The sequence below is a fragment of the Marmota flaviventris genome, chromosome 15, assembly GCF_047511675.1.
Source record: "Marmota flaviventris isolate mMarFla1 chromosome 15, mMarFla1.hap1, whole genome shotgun sequence".
NCBI lineage: Eukaryota > Metazoa > Chordata > Mammalia > Rodentia > Sciuridae > Marmota > Marmota flaviventris.
Genome location: NC_092512.1, coordinates 3,317,568 through 3,331,531, shown reverse-complemented (window position 1 = coordinate 3,331,531; position 13,964 = coordinate 3,317,568). Strand labels below are relative to the sequence as shown.

The following is a 13,964-nucleotide window of genomic DNA, read 5'->3' as shown; positions in this document are numbered from 1 at the left end:
CACATGCTAGGCGATTGCTCTACCGCTGAGCCACAACCCCAGCCCAACACTGACTTTAATGACCAAGTACAGGCTCAGTTATGTGAAGAGTGTCACCATGTTGAGAGCACTCTGACAAGTACACTGCCCTTCATCTGTAAGTCAGAATGAGGCAAAATTACTGAAAGGTGGTGGAAGCGATGATCGTTGCTAGGAGACAATATTTGGGGTGAACTTTGGTCCCTTAAAAACTTTTAGTAAAATTTATTAATTTAAGAGAATATTTTAAAGGGAAAGCCAGTATCACTTGCAAATACCAAGGTTTGGGAAGGAGCATTCAAAGGAAGTGGCAATGCGTCTCCCACTTTGGAGGAGCTCAGCACCGACAGCAGTTTCCCTGAGTGCTCACGGCCACCCTGTTCCTCAGTGGAAGGCCTCACACAATGGCTCTGAGCCTGAGCAGGTGCTGACCTTGGCAGGGGACAGAGTGAACAGAAGGGCTATCACCTGTGGAGCACCTAGAGCCAGCCTCTGCTGGTCCTGATGTGGGACCTTCAGCACCACAGCTGTTCCTGTGTGTGGCCCCGCACATGACCCTTCCAGTGCTGTGCCTACCTCTCGGTGTGTGCTGGCTGGGAGGACAGGAATGGTCTCATCCACGGTAGCCAATAGTGTCCGCAGGGCCAAGCCAACTTCCTAACAGACAAAACCACAGCCAGGGTTAGAGCACATAGGAATTTCATGGTGGCACTGACCATTTCACCTTGCAAGTGAAGTGTGCACGAACCTGCGCGCGCGCGCACACGCGCACACACGCACACACACACAGTTTCTAACAGTTTTAAGAAAAAATTCTGCACTTCTTTCTCTTAGTACTGACCCCATCTAGTACATTACAAGGCTCCTTCCCTCTGTAAAGATGCAGATCTCTGTCTGTCCTTCACCATAATGTACCAGAGCAGTTGCTCAGGTAAGAAGCGTCACATAGACGCTAAGAAACAGGCATGCCCTGTTCCCACCTGACCCAGGAAGACGATGGTGCCCACACAGGTGAGGCAGATGCCACCTTTCTCATGTGTGCGCATGGAATCTAGAGGCCATTTTGAATCTTCCACTCCACACTCCATCCATTCTTATAATCCATGTGAGTTGTTAAGACAAGGGCTAACTTCTTAGAACATCATCATTTTAAATTTCATTTTTTTTTCTAGTATTGAACCCAGGGACACTCTACCACTGAGCTATATCCCTAGTCTTTTTTTTATTGGGGGAGGGAATACCAAGGATTGAACTCAGGGGCACTCAACCACTGAGCCACATCCTCAGCCTTATTTTGTATTTTATTTAGAGACAGGGTCTCACTGAGTTGCTTAGCATCTCGCTTTTACTGGGGCTGGCTTTGAACTCGTGATCCTATTTCAGCCTCCCGAGCTGCTGGGATTATAGGCGTGTGCCACTGCTCCCACTTCCTAGTCCTCTACTGAGACAGGGTCTCTCTAAGTTGCCTAGGCTGGCCTTGAACTTGCGATCCTCCTGCCTCAGCCACACGAGTCACTGGGATCACAGGTTTTTGTGCCAGTGCCAGGCTAAATTTCGAATTATTGGTATTGTTGTTCTTATGAGGATCCAAGATGTATGACCAGTATGTCAATATATAATATGAATAAAATCAGTATGAAAATACTTGGGTCAGCATGCAAAAGGAGTGGAATCATCTGACCAAAGCAGTCAGGCTTTACCTAAAAGGGAGATGCTCTGGGCGGGCATTGGTGGGCAACTGTCATCATGCGAACACCAAGGCGTCTGCCTGCACAACTAGGATGGCTGCAGTACCACTTGAGCATATAGTCCTACAGGACCACCACTCTAAGTGGCCAGGTGATGAATGGAGCATCCCACAGACTACATGACTGATAGTTAAAGCAGAAGTTGCTATTAAATCAACATGCACAATCTTGACATGTCTGAAATCCTGAGTGCTTTTGTTTACTGCTGAGTTGTTTTTCCAAACTTGGCTATGGGTTCATCATGTTCTCCCAGAAGAACTTTGGGTATGATAGTCACAGGAGCACAGTTTAAAACACGAACCAGAATGATCAAGAAATACCACAGCTTTTAAGCAGCTTTTCTACATTGATGGTATTTCTACAAAGATTGCCAATAGGTACACTAAAAAAGTGGTATTGACCCCACAATCAACAACAAAAAACCTAATTAAAGCACAGGCAAAGGAACTAAATAAACATTTCTTCAAAGCAATCACACAACAAAACAGAGAGCCACCCACCCATGCAATTTAGAGGCGGAGCAGCTGGAGTTCGCACAGGTTGTGGGGAAGCCAGAGGTGCAGCTGCTGGGAAGTGCGGTGGCAGGATCTGGGAGGATCACAACAAGGCTGCTGTGCCTGCCAGAACTCCTCTTCTGACTGCACACTAGGACTGAAGACAGAGCCTCGAAGGGCTACCTGTACGTCACGTGCACCGCAGCACTATTCATGAGAGCCACCAGGTAGAAGCAACCAAGTGTCCACAGATGGACAGATGAATGAACCAAAGCTGGTATGGACGTACAGCAGGATGCTGCTCAGCCTTAGAGATGAAGGAGACTCAGACACATGCTACCACAGGGAGGAGCCTTGAGGACATCTTTCCCAGTTACAGAAGCCCGTCCCAATAGGACAAATGCTGCAGGACTCTCACTATGTGACAGACCCTGAGCAGCCAGATTCAAAGATAGAAAGTAGAACTGAGGCTTGCAGGGGCTGAGCAGGAGGGGGAATGAGGAGTCAGAGCTTAACTGATGAAATTTCCGTTTTGCAAAGAGAAAGTGCTTGAGCTGGACTTGGTGACGGTTCTCAGCAGCCTGAAGGTGCTTAATGTCACAGATGTGGGGGGAGGGAAGATGATATATTTTAAGAAATGTTCCTACTAGTGCTGTCTAGTTACACATATACTATAGTTAAATGTAATAGCGGGATTGATTTTGACATATTCATCAATGCATGTAAAAGTTTGTTCCATTTTAATCCCCAAGGATGGTAAATTTTTTTTTTTTTTTTTTTTTTTTTTTTACTGAGTATTGAACCCAGGAACACTTAACCACTGAGCCACATCCCCAGCACTTTTCATATTTTATTTAGAGACAGGGTTTTGCTAAATTGCTTAGAACCCTGCTAAATTGCTGAGGCTGGCTTTGAACTTGCAATCCTTCTACCTCAGCTGCTGGAATTACAGGTGTGCACCACCATACTTGACTCCAAGGATGATAAACTTACCACCGTGGGGGGGAGAAAAAAAAAAAAGCACGTGCCAGTACCTTTTAAAAACACTAAAGCTAAGTTTGATGGCACTCTTTGAACTGTAGGACACTTCTGAGCACCTGTGTGCCATCATGAGGGTCTGGTAGGAGCAATGCTGAGCCTCCTGGGCAGTCTTGTTTGGACAGCATCTGTTATTACCTCCCAGGATCCCATTCCACTGAGCACAATTTGAAAAATAGTCCACAGTATTTTTATTTTGGTCTCTTCCTTCTTTTATTTTTTTAAATTAAAAAAAAAAAACACACACACACACACATACTCACCCCTTAGTTTAAGAAAACCAACACAGATAAATTGTCCATATACTCTTTTGCCTCTTCCTCAGAGGGACAGTATCTCAACTGGATAATTACTGATCCCATGTACTTCTTGGACTCATTCAGGATGCTCCTGCATGTTCTTCAACTTTACATAAATGCCTCATGCTGACAGTACCCATCTGCAGCTGCTGTTTTAACTAGAGACTACATTTGTGAAAGATGGTATCCCTTCAGGACCCTACCATCCTAATGTTTACTGACATGAGAAAACCAGGGATTCACAATGATGGTGGCTGTCTCCAGAGTCCTCACCATGTGGTGCCTTCACACCTTCCTAAGCATCAGGTCTGACTCTGGGAGATGTCAGAGACATCTAGTAGCTCCACCACAGCCTCTGTGCACCGCAGGCTGCACTCACCTTCACCATAGGGACGTACTCCTCGGGTGGGGCTGGCTGGATTTTACTGGACATCTCAATGACAGCTTTCACCAGGCCCGTCACGTTCTCATACACCTTGTCATTGGACCGGTCCAGGTTGGCAGTGGGAGGGGGACTGATTTCCTGGGGTTGAAGCTGACAATAAAGAAGCAGATCATTCTTCTGCTCTCCAGCAGTGGGCGTAATACCACCACAGCTAAATTAGACTTCAAAGCAGACTGCAGAAGATAATGGATTTTCTTGTTTGTATAGGATATAGTTCAGTTTGAGACAGTAAAGTGATTCACCCAAGTGACAAACAGAGTTGGCAATATATTTTTTTCTAATTTTGAGCTCAGCTAAAGGAAATGAAATGGAATGACATATACTGTACTTAAACTCCCAGATTCTTTCAGTGTCCCCACACCCCAAGATTATTCACCACAAAAGAAACAACCCACAAACTTTACATCTGAGGATTCACCAAATTCCACAGAAAGTCACTTGCTGATGATGGAACACTCTACACCAGTACCGAGCATTTCCTTGGCTTCAAGTTCTGCAGTAAGGAGGCTTGTGGCTCAGCTGAGCTGCCTAGGAGAGACCCGCTCTCACACGGGAGTTCATCCCCAGTGGTCACTACCTACCTGCAGGACACTCCTAAATCCCAGTGGTGGGGAAGCTGCTTCCCACAGCTCTCGGCTGCCTGCTGGGTGAATCTGGGCTCTGAGCCTCAGCTTCTCTAGTGGGCCAGATGAAGGGCAGATGAAGCCCTGAGGTACATATGCCCACCCAAGGACACAGGAGATATTACATGTCACCCAGATAACCTGAGTACTAGAGGTGGAATAATGTGTGGCCTCTACCAAAGTTTTGGCAGTAATTAAAAATTCAAATTGGGGGCTGGGGTGTAGTTCAGTGGCAGAGCACTTGCCTAGCATTCACAAAGCCATGGGCTCAATCCCCAGCACCACCAAAACATTTAGAGTTATACTAACTACAAGAAAGACACTGTGTGTGTGTGCGCACACTCACGGACGTGCGTTTAGACTAAATTGCTGTATATGACAGTCATTCGATTGTGATCTTCTGCTGGTGTTCAGTCTAAGACTATAATTGCCCGTTTCTGAACTCTTGGGTACCTTGCCCAAGGAGACTGGAACAGAATTAGTCATTTGTTCCCAAGTCTGGGTACAGGACAGAAAAGGGCAGGAACAGCTCATCTACTGCAAGGGTGTCCACCTCTCAGTTTTCAGCCAACATCAGTACTGTTTCTGGCATTTGTCAGTCATGAGAGACGAAGAACCAAGCAAAAGTGCCCCCCGACTCCTGCACCAGGCTTCCCACTTGCTAGTTCAGGGTCACATGCAGGGAGCTGGGTGTAAGAGAGCAAGCTGGACAGACACACAGACACAATGTGCTTACCCTCCATGGCTATTGTCCAACGGAGGTGAGGAAAAGTTAGAGGAATTTATCAGAGGAAGGGAAAAAAAGAAAAACAACATTAATCAAGCAGCAGATACCTCCCTAAACACATGAGCAGGACGCAAAGTACCAGCTGTGGCTGCAACCCGCTCTTGTTCTCTGCCATCAGGAGCCACCTTGTCTTTTGGGGGCTCCATGCACAGTGGGTGACTTAGAGCCTTGCCATGCACCACGCTTGTTCCCATGAGATAAGTGAGCAGGACAGCGTGCAAAGCCTGGGAGTGACAAGTGGCAGCCGTGCAAGGATCAGCAGAATGAGGCTTCTTCATAAGAGATGGGGACGTTTCATCACTGGAAATGCCACCTGACTTCCCAGGGATTTGGTTCCCACACCTGGCCCTTCGCATCCTTGGGAATCTGCACTGGCATCTAGCTACACTGCCCCAAGAAAGATTCCTGGTGTGCTTAAAGATCTCAGGAGCTTATTTTAAAAATCAAAGTATAAAGAATATCCTTCTTTTGAACCAACCATTATTATTATTATTTTTTAATATTGGGGATACTGAACCCAGGGCACTTAACCACTGAGCCACATTGCCAGCCCTTTTAATATTTTCTTTGGAGACAGGATCTTGCTAAGTTGCTGAAGCTGGCTTTGAACTTGCGATCCTCCTGCCTCAGCCTCCTGAGTTGCTGGGATTACAGGCATGTACCACCGTGCCCAGCTTGAACCAATTCTTAAGAGAAGGTTCCATGACTTTGAGTAAAACCACCCCGGCTGTCCTCTGCCTGAACAGGCAGTGAATGGGAGAAACAAGCACCTTCTCCTCTTCTTAAAAGTATCTCAAAAGAAACATGTCCCCAGCACCTGAGTGTAGAGATGCACTTCTCTCTGGTACTTCCATGTGCACTGGAAAGAAGAACTCTAGAACTCATCACTCAAAAAAAAGGGCTGGCTGCCTTTTACTTTCTGCAGTGAGAACCTCAGTGCAGTCTTGTTTATCTTCCCAGGATGGCCTGTATAGACTCCATCACACAGGAAGACACATGGCTTCTTCGGGAGGGTGCCAAGGGGCGTATTCCACCAAGAAACAGGATGGTTTGCAATTCTAGGGGTTGGGGGAGGCCTGCCATGACTGTGACCTGCTTAAGGTTTCCCTTCTTATGGTGCTTTTAACCACGCATGGTGACACTCCAGAAGTTTAGAGAAACATCTGTTCTTGGTTTCCTATTTTCTAGAGCTCAACAACTTGGAAACTCCTTGTCTGGCAATTAATGACAATCAACTGTCCCCCAGCCATGTGGCCAATCCCACCCCTCAGGGTGGTGCCTGAAGCCCAGAGCTCCAGGGAGGCTCCAGGGGGAGTGTGACAGCATAGGGCTTGGGATCTGACCCCAGCACTGAAACCAAGCCACAAGAGCAAAGCTGCCAAGGAAAACTGGGACGATTTCTGGCTAAATGTTATTTGAATGATTATTTTAGTTATACCTAGTTAAAGGCAAACATTTCTGTATCAAAACAATCATTCTTTCAGGCTACACTTACTACAGAGAGATAATAAAGGAACGGGCATGGGCTCCACACTAATCACTTCAAAATCTTTTTTTTTAAAATATTTATTTTTTAGTTTTAGGTAGACACAATCTTTGTTTTATTTTTATGTGGTGTTGAGGATCGAACCCAGTGCCTCATGCGTGTTAGGCAAGTACTCTACCACTAAGCCATAACCCCAGCCCGCAAAATCTTCATGTACTTTAAACATATTGTTTCTTTTTCTAAATTTTTAAAAATATTTATTTTATAGTTGGACACAATAGCTTTATTTCACTTATTTATTTTTTACGTGGTGCTGAGGATCGATTTCAGGGTCCAGCGTGTGCGAGACAAGCACTCTACGGCTGAGCCACAACCCCAGCCCAAGCATATTGTTTCTACCAAGAGTTTACTCACGAGGTTATTCCAGGTGTGGGACACGAAGGTGTGTCAGGGTTCTGGGGTTCCTTATCAGCTTCTAACGTTGGTTTTTCACTGGAGCACAAGTCATTGTGCAAGCCTTGTCTTGTGGCTTATGAAAATAAGCTCACTAACCTGATTTTTTACCATTCTGTTTTTCAAATTTTTACTTAAAAAACCTGTGTTAGGAAGGGTCATGTTTTTGCTGCTTCTGAGAATACCCACATGTTCCTGACAGCACTGGGAAGCTGCAGGGTCCCAGGAGCTGATGACTGGCCAATAGGTGCTCTGGATATTCACTGGTTTCAGGGCAGCGTGGGCCTAGCTGTGCTCGCTGGACACCCCTCAGGGAGCAGGCTACACCCGCCAGCACCAGCCCACTCACTCTCTGGTCACCTCCTGGATGGACAGGACAACCCTACCCCTGGTGAGGATGCGTGCTCTCTTCCGGGATTTGGGATAAGAATGCATATACCTGACAAGGGGTCAGCTAGAGCAGCTTTACAGGTGGCACCTTGGAGCAGAGTGCAGAGGTGTGCAGTCCATGGATCTGCAGCAGCATGCCAGCCCAGCCACAAGAGCCAATGACCATAAGCACGCTGCTTCCCCTGTGTGAGGCCAACACGAGGATGAACGTGGACAAGGTCTGAACCTCACCTGGCTGGGGGAAGGCACTCCGACATCGCAGTGAGTGTGTGGAGCAAAGATCACCTCTGCCCAGCTCATGTGCACTGACCTGGGGTGCTGTCTACTTTGAGGTGTACCATGTGTTCATGCAACACCAGGTCGGGAAGAGCTCTGCCCCTCAAACCACTACCTGCCCCGATTCCAGAGAGTCAGATCATGGGAATGGTGTGCCTCTGGTCAATATATGGGGCGTGTTTGGAGAAGTGGCTGTTAAGTGGCCAGGCCAGAGGGGCTCCCTATCCAGGTGAGGAAAGGTGCCCCAGCTCTCAGGCTTGGCAGGGGGCCTGGGAGAGCAGATGGTGAGCTCCAGCTCCAAGCCAGGAGCCGAGTTGATGAGCCCAATCAAGGGCAAGATCATGCTGTGCCTGGGCCAGTGCTGCTCTTGGCGGGAGGGGGGGGGGCTCTACTTGTTCTCACAGGGAACCATCCTGACTCTGGATGGACAACAGGCTTTTCTTAACACCACGATTATGAGCCTAGAGGCGAAGTGGGCCCACAGGTCCTCACTTACCCCTGGTATCATGGCTTAATTTACAAAACTTGATTTTTAAAAATCAAATCAACACTTGATTTCCACAGACACGTTGTGCCTCATGGGAGGAAGATGTAGGCACAAAGTCATAAAGTCCCTAAAGTCAATCATGAGAGAAAACTGGGAGAGTCTGGGTAACACTTCCCTGGCTCTCAGGGGATTCAGAACCAGCTGAGTTCTGGCCCCTTATGGTCCCCTCTGTGCTGTCCCCACCCACTGTATGACACAGACGTCATCTTCCAAGGACAAAGGGATCCAACCAACCCTAAGAACAGAGCATGCCCACATCTGATGCCTACCTTGACACCCTCGTTGTAGCTGTCCCCAGGGCTGCTGAGGCTGGCGAGGCTGCCCAGGTGGCCGGGGGCTCCGGGGCGTGGAGGTTTCTTTGGTGGAGCCGCAGGATCTGGCAAAGCAGAAGGACTTCCTGTATGAAGGGTAATGAAGAAAGCCAATGCCCTGCACTGGCACCAGGCTCCTGTCTTAAGGGCCTGTGGTGTTACAGTATTAGATTCTGCTTTTCAGGACTCCAGCCATGGCTGAGTGTGGTCAGAACCAAACTTGCTGTGATCTGTTGGGGGAAGGCTTAAAATCTTGTGGACATCCCCCAGCTGTGACACTACAATACTTCCAACCTGCTGCAAATTACACAAGTATTTAAAAAAAAAATGGTACTGGGGATTAAACCCCGGGATACTTAAATACTGAGACACATCCCCAGCACTTTTTACTTTTTAATTGAGCCAGGGTCTCATTCAGTTGCTGACGGTCTCCCTAAGTTGTTGAGGCCATCCTTGAACTTGGGATCCTCCTGCCTCAGCCTCCTGAGTGGCTGGATTACAAGTGTGTGCCACTATACCCAGCTACTTACACAAGCTTTTGACACACAACTCATTTCTTCACTGACCTGGTTTGCCCACAGGCTGATAGATGTGTTGGTTTCCAGTCTGTGGGAAAGGAAAATTGAGTCAATGTACTGGTGTATACAGGGAAAAGAACCATCCCACTCTCCTCCCTATTCATCCACCCCCTGAACTCTGCCAGATGCTGGGGCATTGGGATGAACAAGACAGCTGCCTGCAGGGCTCAGTGGTGTGGGGAAATAGGCAGGTGACACCTCACACCAATAGAGTGTGTGGGGAGGGCTGTAACAAAGGCAACCTTGGGGTACTCTGGTATTCATACAGATCTAGAACTTTCCTACATGGATGTCTCTGGTTTACCATCAAATGTCTGAAATCCCAGCCCTCCCAGCATGTGTCCGCTTATCCCATGCTCAGTGTCCTTCTACCCCCTCTGATTACAGTAAGGGTGCAATCAACAATGAAGAGATAGGGACCTGGTAGCACTGGGGTGTTTGGCAGTCCCCATGGGCTCATGCTGTCAATGTCCCTAAAGCGCTGTGTACATCAGAACGGGTTTAATCCTCCAGCAGTTCTAGGACAAGGCAAGGAAACAGGGACTGGGTAAGGGGAGGCCTCTAATGGAAACCAGTCCTTCTCCAGGCCTTTATGCCTGACGCTGCATTTAAAGTAATGAGTCCCTTGTTTTTGGTGGAGATTGAACCAGGGGTGCTTAACCACTGAGCCACATCCCCAGGCCCTGTCATATTTTTCATGTTTTATTTTGAGGCAGGGACTTGCTAAGTTGCTGAAGCTGGCCTTGAAATTACAATCCTCTTGCCTCAGCCTCTTGGGCTGCTGGGATTAGAGGTGTACAGCCAACCTAAAGTAATGAGTTTTATAACTAAAATGGGGGAAAAAAAAAGTTTTAGAACCATACCCAACCTTGTAAAAGAAAAACTTTTCTTGCTCATTTTAAAATAATGATACATACACATAATTTAATATGCTTTGTTTTCTACTGAAAAGAGCTACTTCTTTAAAATCACAGTTGTTTTCAACCTGCCATTTATCACCCTGATTTTATCCTGTTTTAACTAACTAATTTAACTACTTACATTTTCTTCTTCTTTTTTAAAGAGACAGGGTCTTACTATGTTATGTTGAAAGATTGGCCTTGAACTAGTGGGCTCAAGTGATCCTCCTGCTTCAGCCTTCCAGGAGCTGGGACTGCAGGTGCTGTGACACTGTGCCCAGCACAAGCTCTACTGCTGAGTTGCATCCCTAGTTCCCACCCTGGTTCCCAACCTTGCAAACTCTCAGAGCCTGGAGGTGGGGAGGGGTCCTAAGCAACGTGCTTTCTACCTTACATGCCATTTTCACGCATGCATTTCTTCAACTAGCAGGTACTGAGCCCCTGCTTTGTAGCTGATACTATACTGGGTACAAACCAGAGCTCCTGCCCTTGTGGAGCTGCCATGCTTTGGATATGAGGTATCCCCCCAAAGCTCAGGTGTGAGACAATACAAGAAGGTTGAGAGGAGAAGATTGGGTTATGAGAGTCTTAACCAAAACAGTTATTTAATCCCTTGATAGGGATTAACTGAGTGGCAAATGAAGTGGCAGGGTGTTCCTGGAGGAGGTGGGCATTGGGGCGTGGCTTTGGGGTATATGTTTGTATCTGGCAAGTGGAGACCTCTCTCTCTGCCTCCTGATCATCATGTGAGCTGCTTCCTTCTGTCACATTCTTCCACCATGATGTTCAGCCTCATCTTGAGCCCTGAGAAATGGAGCCAGCCTTCTAAAGACTAAGGCCTCTGAAATCGTGAGCCCTCAAATAAACTTTTTCTTCTCTACAATTGCTCTGGTTGAGTCCCTTTAGTCACAGTGGTGAAAAAGTTGAATAAAACAGAAATTGACAGAGAGGTGGAGAGAGACACTTGTGCCCACTCCAGACAGCACAGGGCCAATGGAAGGGGAGTCCTGAGCTCAGGCTTGGAGATGGCTGTGATGGCCAAGCTCATCCTAGGTAGGAGCCAAGCCACGTGCAAGGAGGGAGGACAGAGAGCGTGCCTGGGGAGCAGTGAGGTGCCAGGTAGCCAGAGGAGCCTGGGCTGGGTATGGTGGTTAATATGGCCAAAACATGATGCAGTGCCTGCTGGCTGTGCTGCACCAAGATTTGGCGGTAAAACCTACACAATTCCTAAAAGGCTTTCAACTCAGCGAGCTTTCTGGTTGATATTAGGTGACAACCAAGCTCAATTAACTAGAAAACTCGATTTTTGAAACATTCTGGAACTACCTAACAAATGTGCCTGTGTGCAGCCAAGCAGGTTCCACTCTGGAGGGGCAGGCACTGGAAGGGAAGCCCATGTTCCACACATCTATTGGGCCACGTGTCATGGGCCTGCCGGGCCTCAGTATACTTCTTCTCTGAAACTAGTGATGTACCCAGTCCTGGGCTGCAGTCACAAATTGAGTACACTACTGATTCACAGGCCATCTTAAAGGTGCAGATGTGACTCTGTTTGTCATGCACACAGAAGGGGTTAATTTCCATCAGCTAGTCATTAATGACTATTAACTACGTGCATGCACTAGTTACACGTTAATGACTACTGGCTACAGCACACTCGTTCACAAGCTGTGCTGCTTTTTACCCAAACAGCTCTCTCAGAACATTTCAAAAATGTTAAAGCTAGGGGCTGGGGTTATGCCTCAGCGGTAGGGCACTTGCCTAGCATGTGCGAGGCACTGGGTTTGATCCTCAGCACTACATAAAAATAAATAAAATAAAGGTGTTGTGTCCAACTACAACTAAAAAATAAATATTATGACAACAGGGCCTGACAGTAATATGAGTATCACGTGGAGCCCATTCCACACAGCACTTTGCAGTACTAAGCACCAAGCACTCTTACTACTGTCTACGTCTGGCATGCAGAAAATCATGACATTGCAAGTGGGCCTGTCACGTTTGTCTGACAGTTCTTATGAATATGGCATTTCTGAGTTATCCTCCTATCCAGGTCTCATTAATTTGTTCTACATATTTTCTGAGTATCTTCTATGTGCCACATTTTGGAACACAAAGAATTTTTCTTTTCTAACAAATATCCTATTAGCAATTCTCTCACTAGTGAGTCCTTGAAGAGTTTTTCACAAGTCAGGAAAGAATGCTTGCTGTACTTGAGTCTTTTCAGCCTAGGAAAGGAGCTTGGTGGGTGATGTAACATTGCTTATGAGCTGAGGAATGTCAGACTCAGGCTACCAGCCTGAGCTGATACACTGATAGGAAAAATGCCAAAGCTTTGCGGGTTGGTAATGGGTGACCTTGGCATCAGAGCTTAGGGGATGCTGAAGCTACGGCATAGGCCAGGGTGGTTCCGTACCATGCACTTAGGTGCTGAGAACCCAGGACTCTGATTAAGATGGTGCTGTAGCTACTCAGAGAAGCTTATCACGGAAAGGCCCAGACAATCCTCAGCACCTCTTATTTCAAAACTGGATGTAATTTATATACACAGAATGATGTTTAGGCCAGGTACTATGGCACATGCAAGTTCAAGGCCAGCCTGGGCAACTTCGCCAGACTCTGTCTCAAAAAGCCAAACAACCAAACAAAATGAAGTAAGGGCTGGGGATGTGGCTCAGTGGTAAAGTGTCCCTGGGTTCAATCCTTAGTACAACAAGAGGAGAAAAAAAGTTTCAGAAATTTAAAGTAAGTGCTGACAGTGGCAGGTCTGAAAGTCAATTCAGAGGTTTCTTTCTACCCAGAACCTCAAAAGGGCCAGAAGAATTCACCTGCTGGGGTAGAAGTGTACGCATTTATTAGACACCAGAAGGTGCAAATCCTAATGATTTAAATTACTTCCCTCCTGACACCAGGAAGTATTTCTAGCTGGCTTTAAATATATTTGAACTAAATCCTAAGTTAGTTCTTGCTAGGCAAGTGCTCTATCACTGAGCTACAACCCCAGCCCTTCTAAGTTAGTTCTTCATTTTTAAACTATTTTTTTAGTTGTAGATGGACACAATATCTGCATTTTATTTATTTATTATTTTTATGTGGTACTGAGGATTGAACCCACTGTCTCATGCATGCAAGGCAAGCACTCTACCATTGAGCTACAGCCTCAGCCTTTTAGTTAGTTCTTTTTTTTTTTTTTTTTAATATTTATTTTTTAGGTGTAGATGGACACAACACAATGCGTTTATTTTTATGTGGTGCTGAGGATCGAACCTGGGTCCCGCCTGTGCTAGGCGACTGCTCTACTGCTGAGCCATAATCTCAACCCTTAAATTAGTTCTTTAAAGAGAATTTCAGGCATTTCTTCCCTAACACCCCCAAGGGGGAAAACAAATCTTGTTTGAATAAGTTTTATGTGACTATGACAACTTTTATAACCAGCAATAGTAGTATATAAAACGTTGAGCAAATGGAAATCGTATGTAACAATAGTACATGTGTACATACTTTTTAAGATTATAGGGACTGTGGCTTACTACTAAAAGGCCTGTGACAATAATGGGCAGAAAACTTAAGTA

The 13,964-nt window shown here is 46.5% G+C and overlaps 1 protein-coding gene across 6 annotated transcripts in view; it reads right to left on the bottom strand.

Annotated features, from left to right (window-relative positions):
- Positions 1-13,964, bottom strand: part of Ptk2 (protein tyrosine kinase 2) — a 228,658-nt gene that overhangs the window by 3,522 nt on the left and 211,172 nt on the right. For 3 of the 6 annotated variants that reach the window (XM_071602094.1, XM_071602090.1, XM_071602092.1), the window contains 4 exons: positions 9,482-9,521; positions 8,874-9,001; positions 3,977-4,132; positions 595-675 (listed from right to left, as the gene is read on the bottom strand). In XM_071602094.1, coding sequence (XP_071458195.1) covers positions 595-675; positions 3,977-4,132; positions 8,874-9,001; positions 9,482-9,521 — 405 coding nt within the window. The remainder of the gene's footprint in view (positions 1-594; positions 676-3,976; positions 4,133-8,873; positions 9,002-9,481; positions 9,522-13,964) is intronic. The other 3 variants (XM_071602095.1, XM_071602091.1, XM_071602093.1) reach the window with 1 other exon arrangement.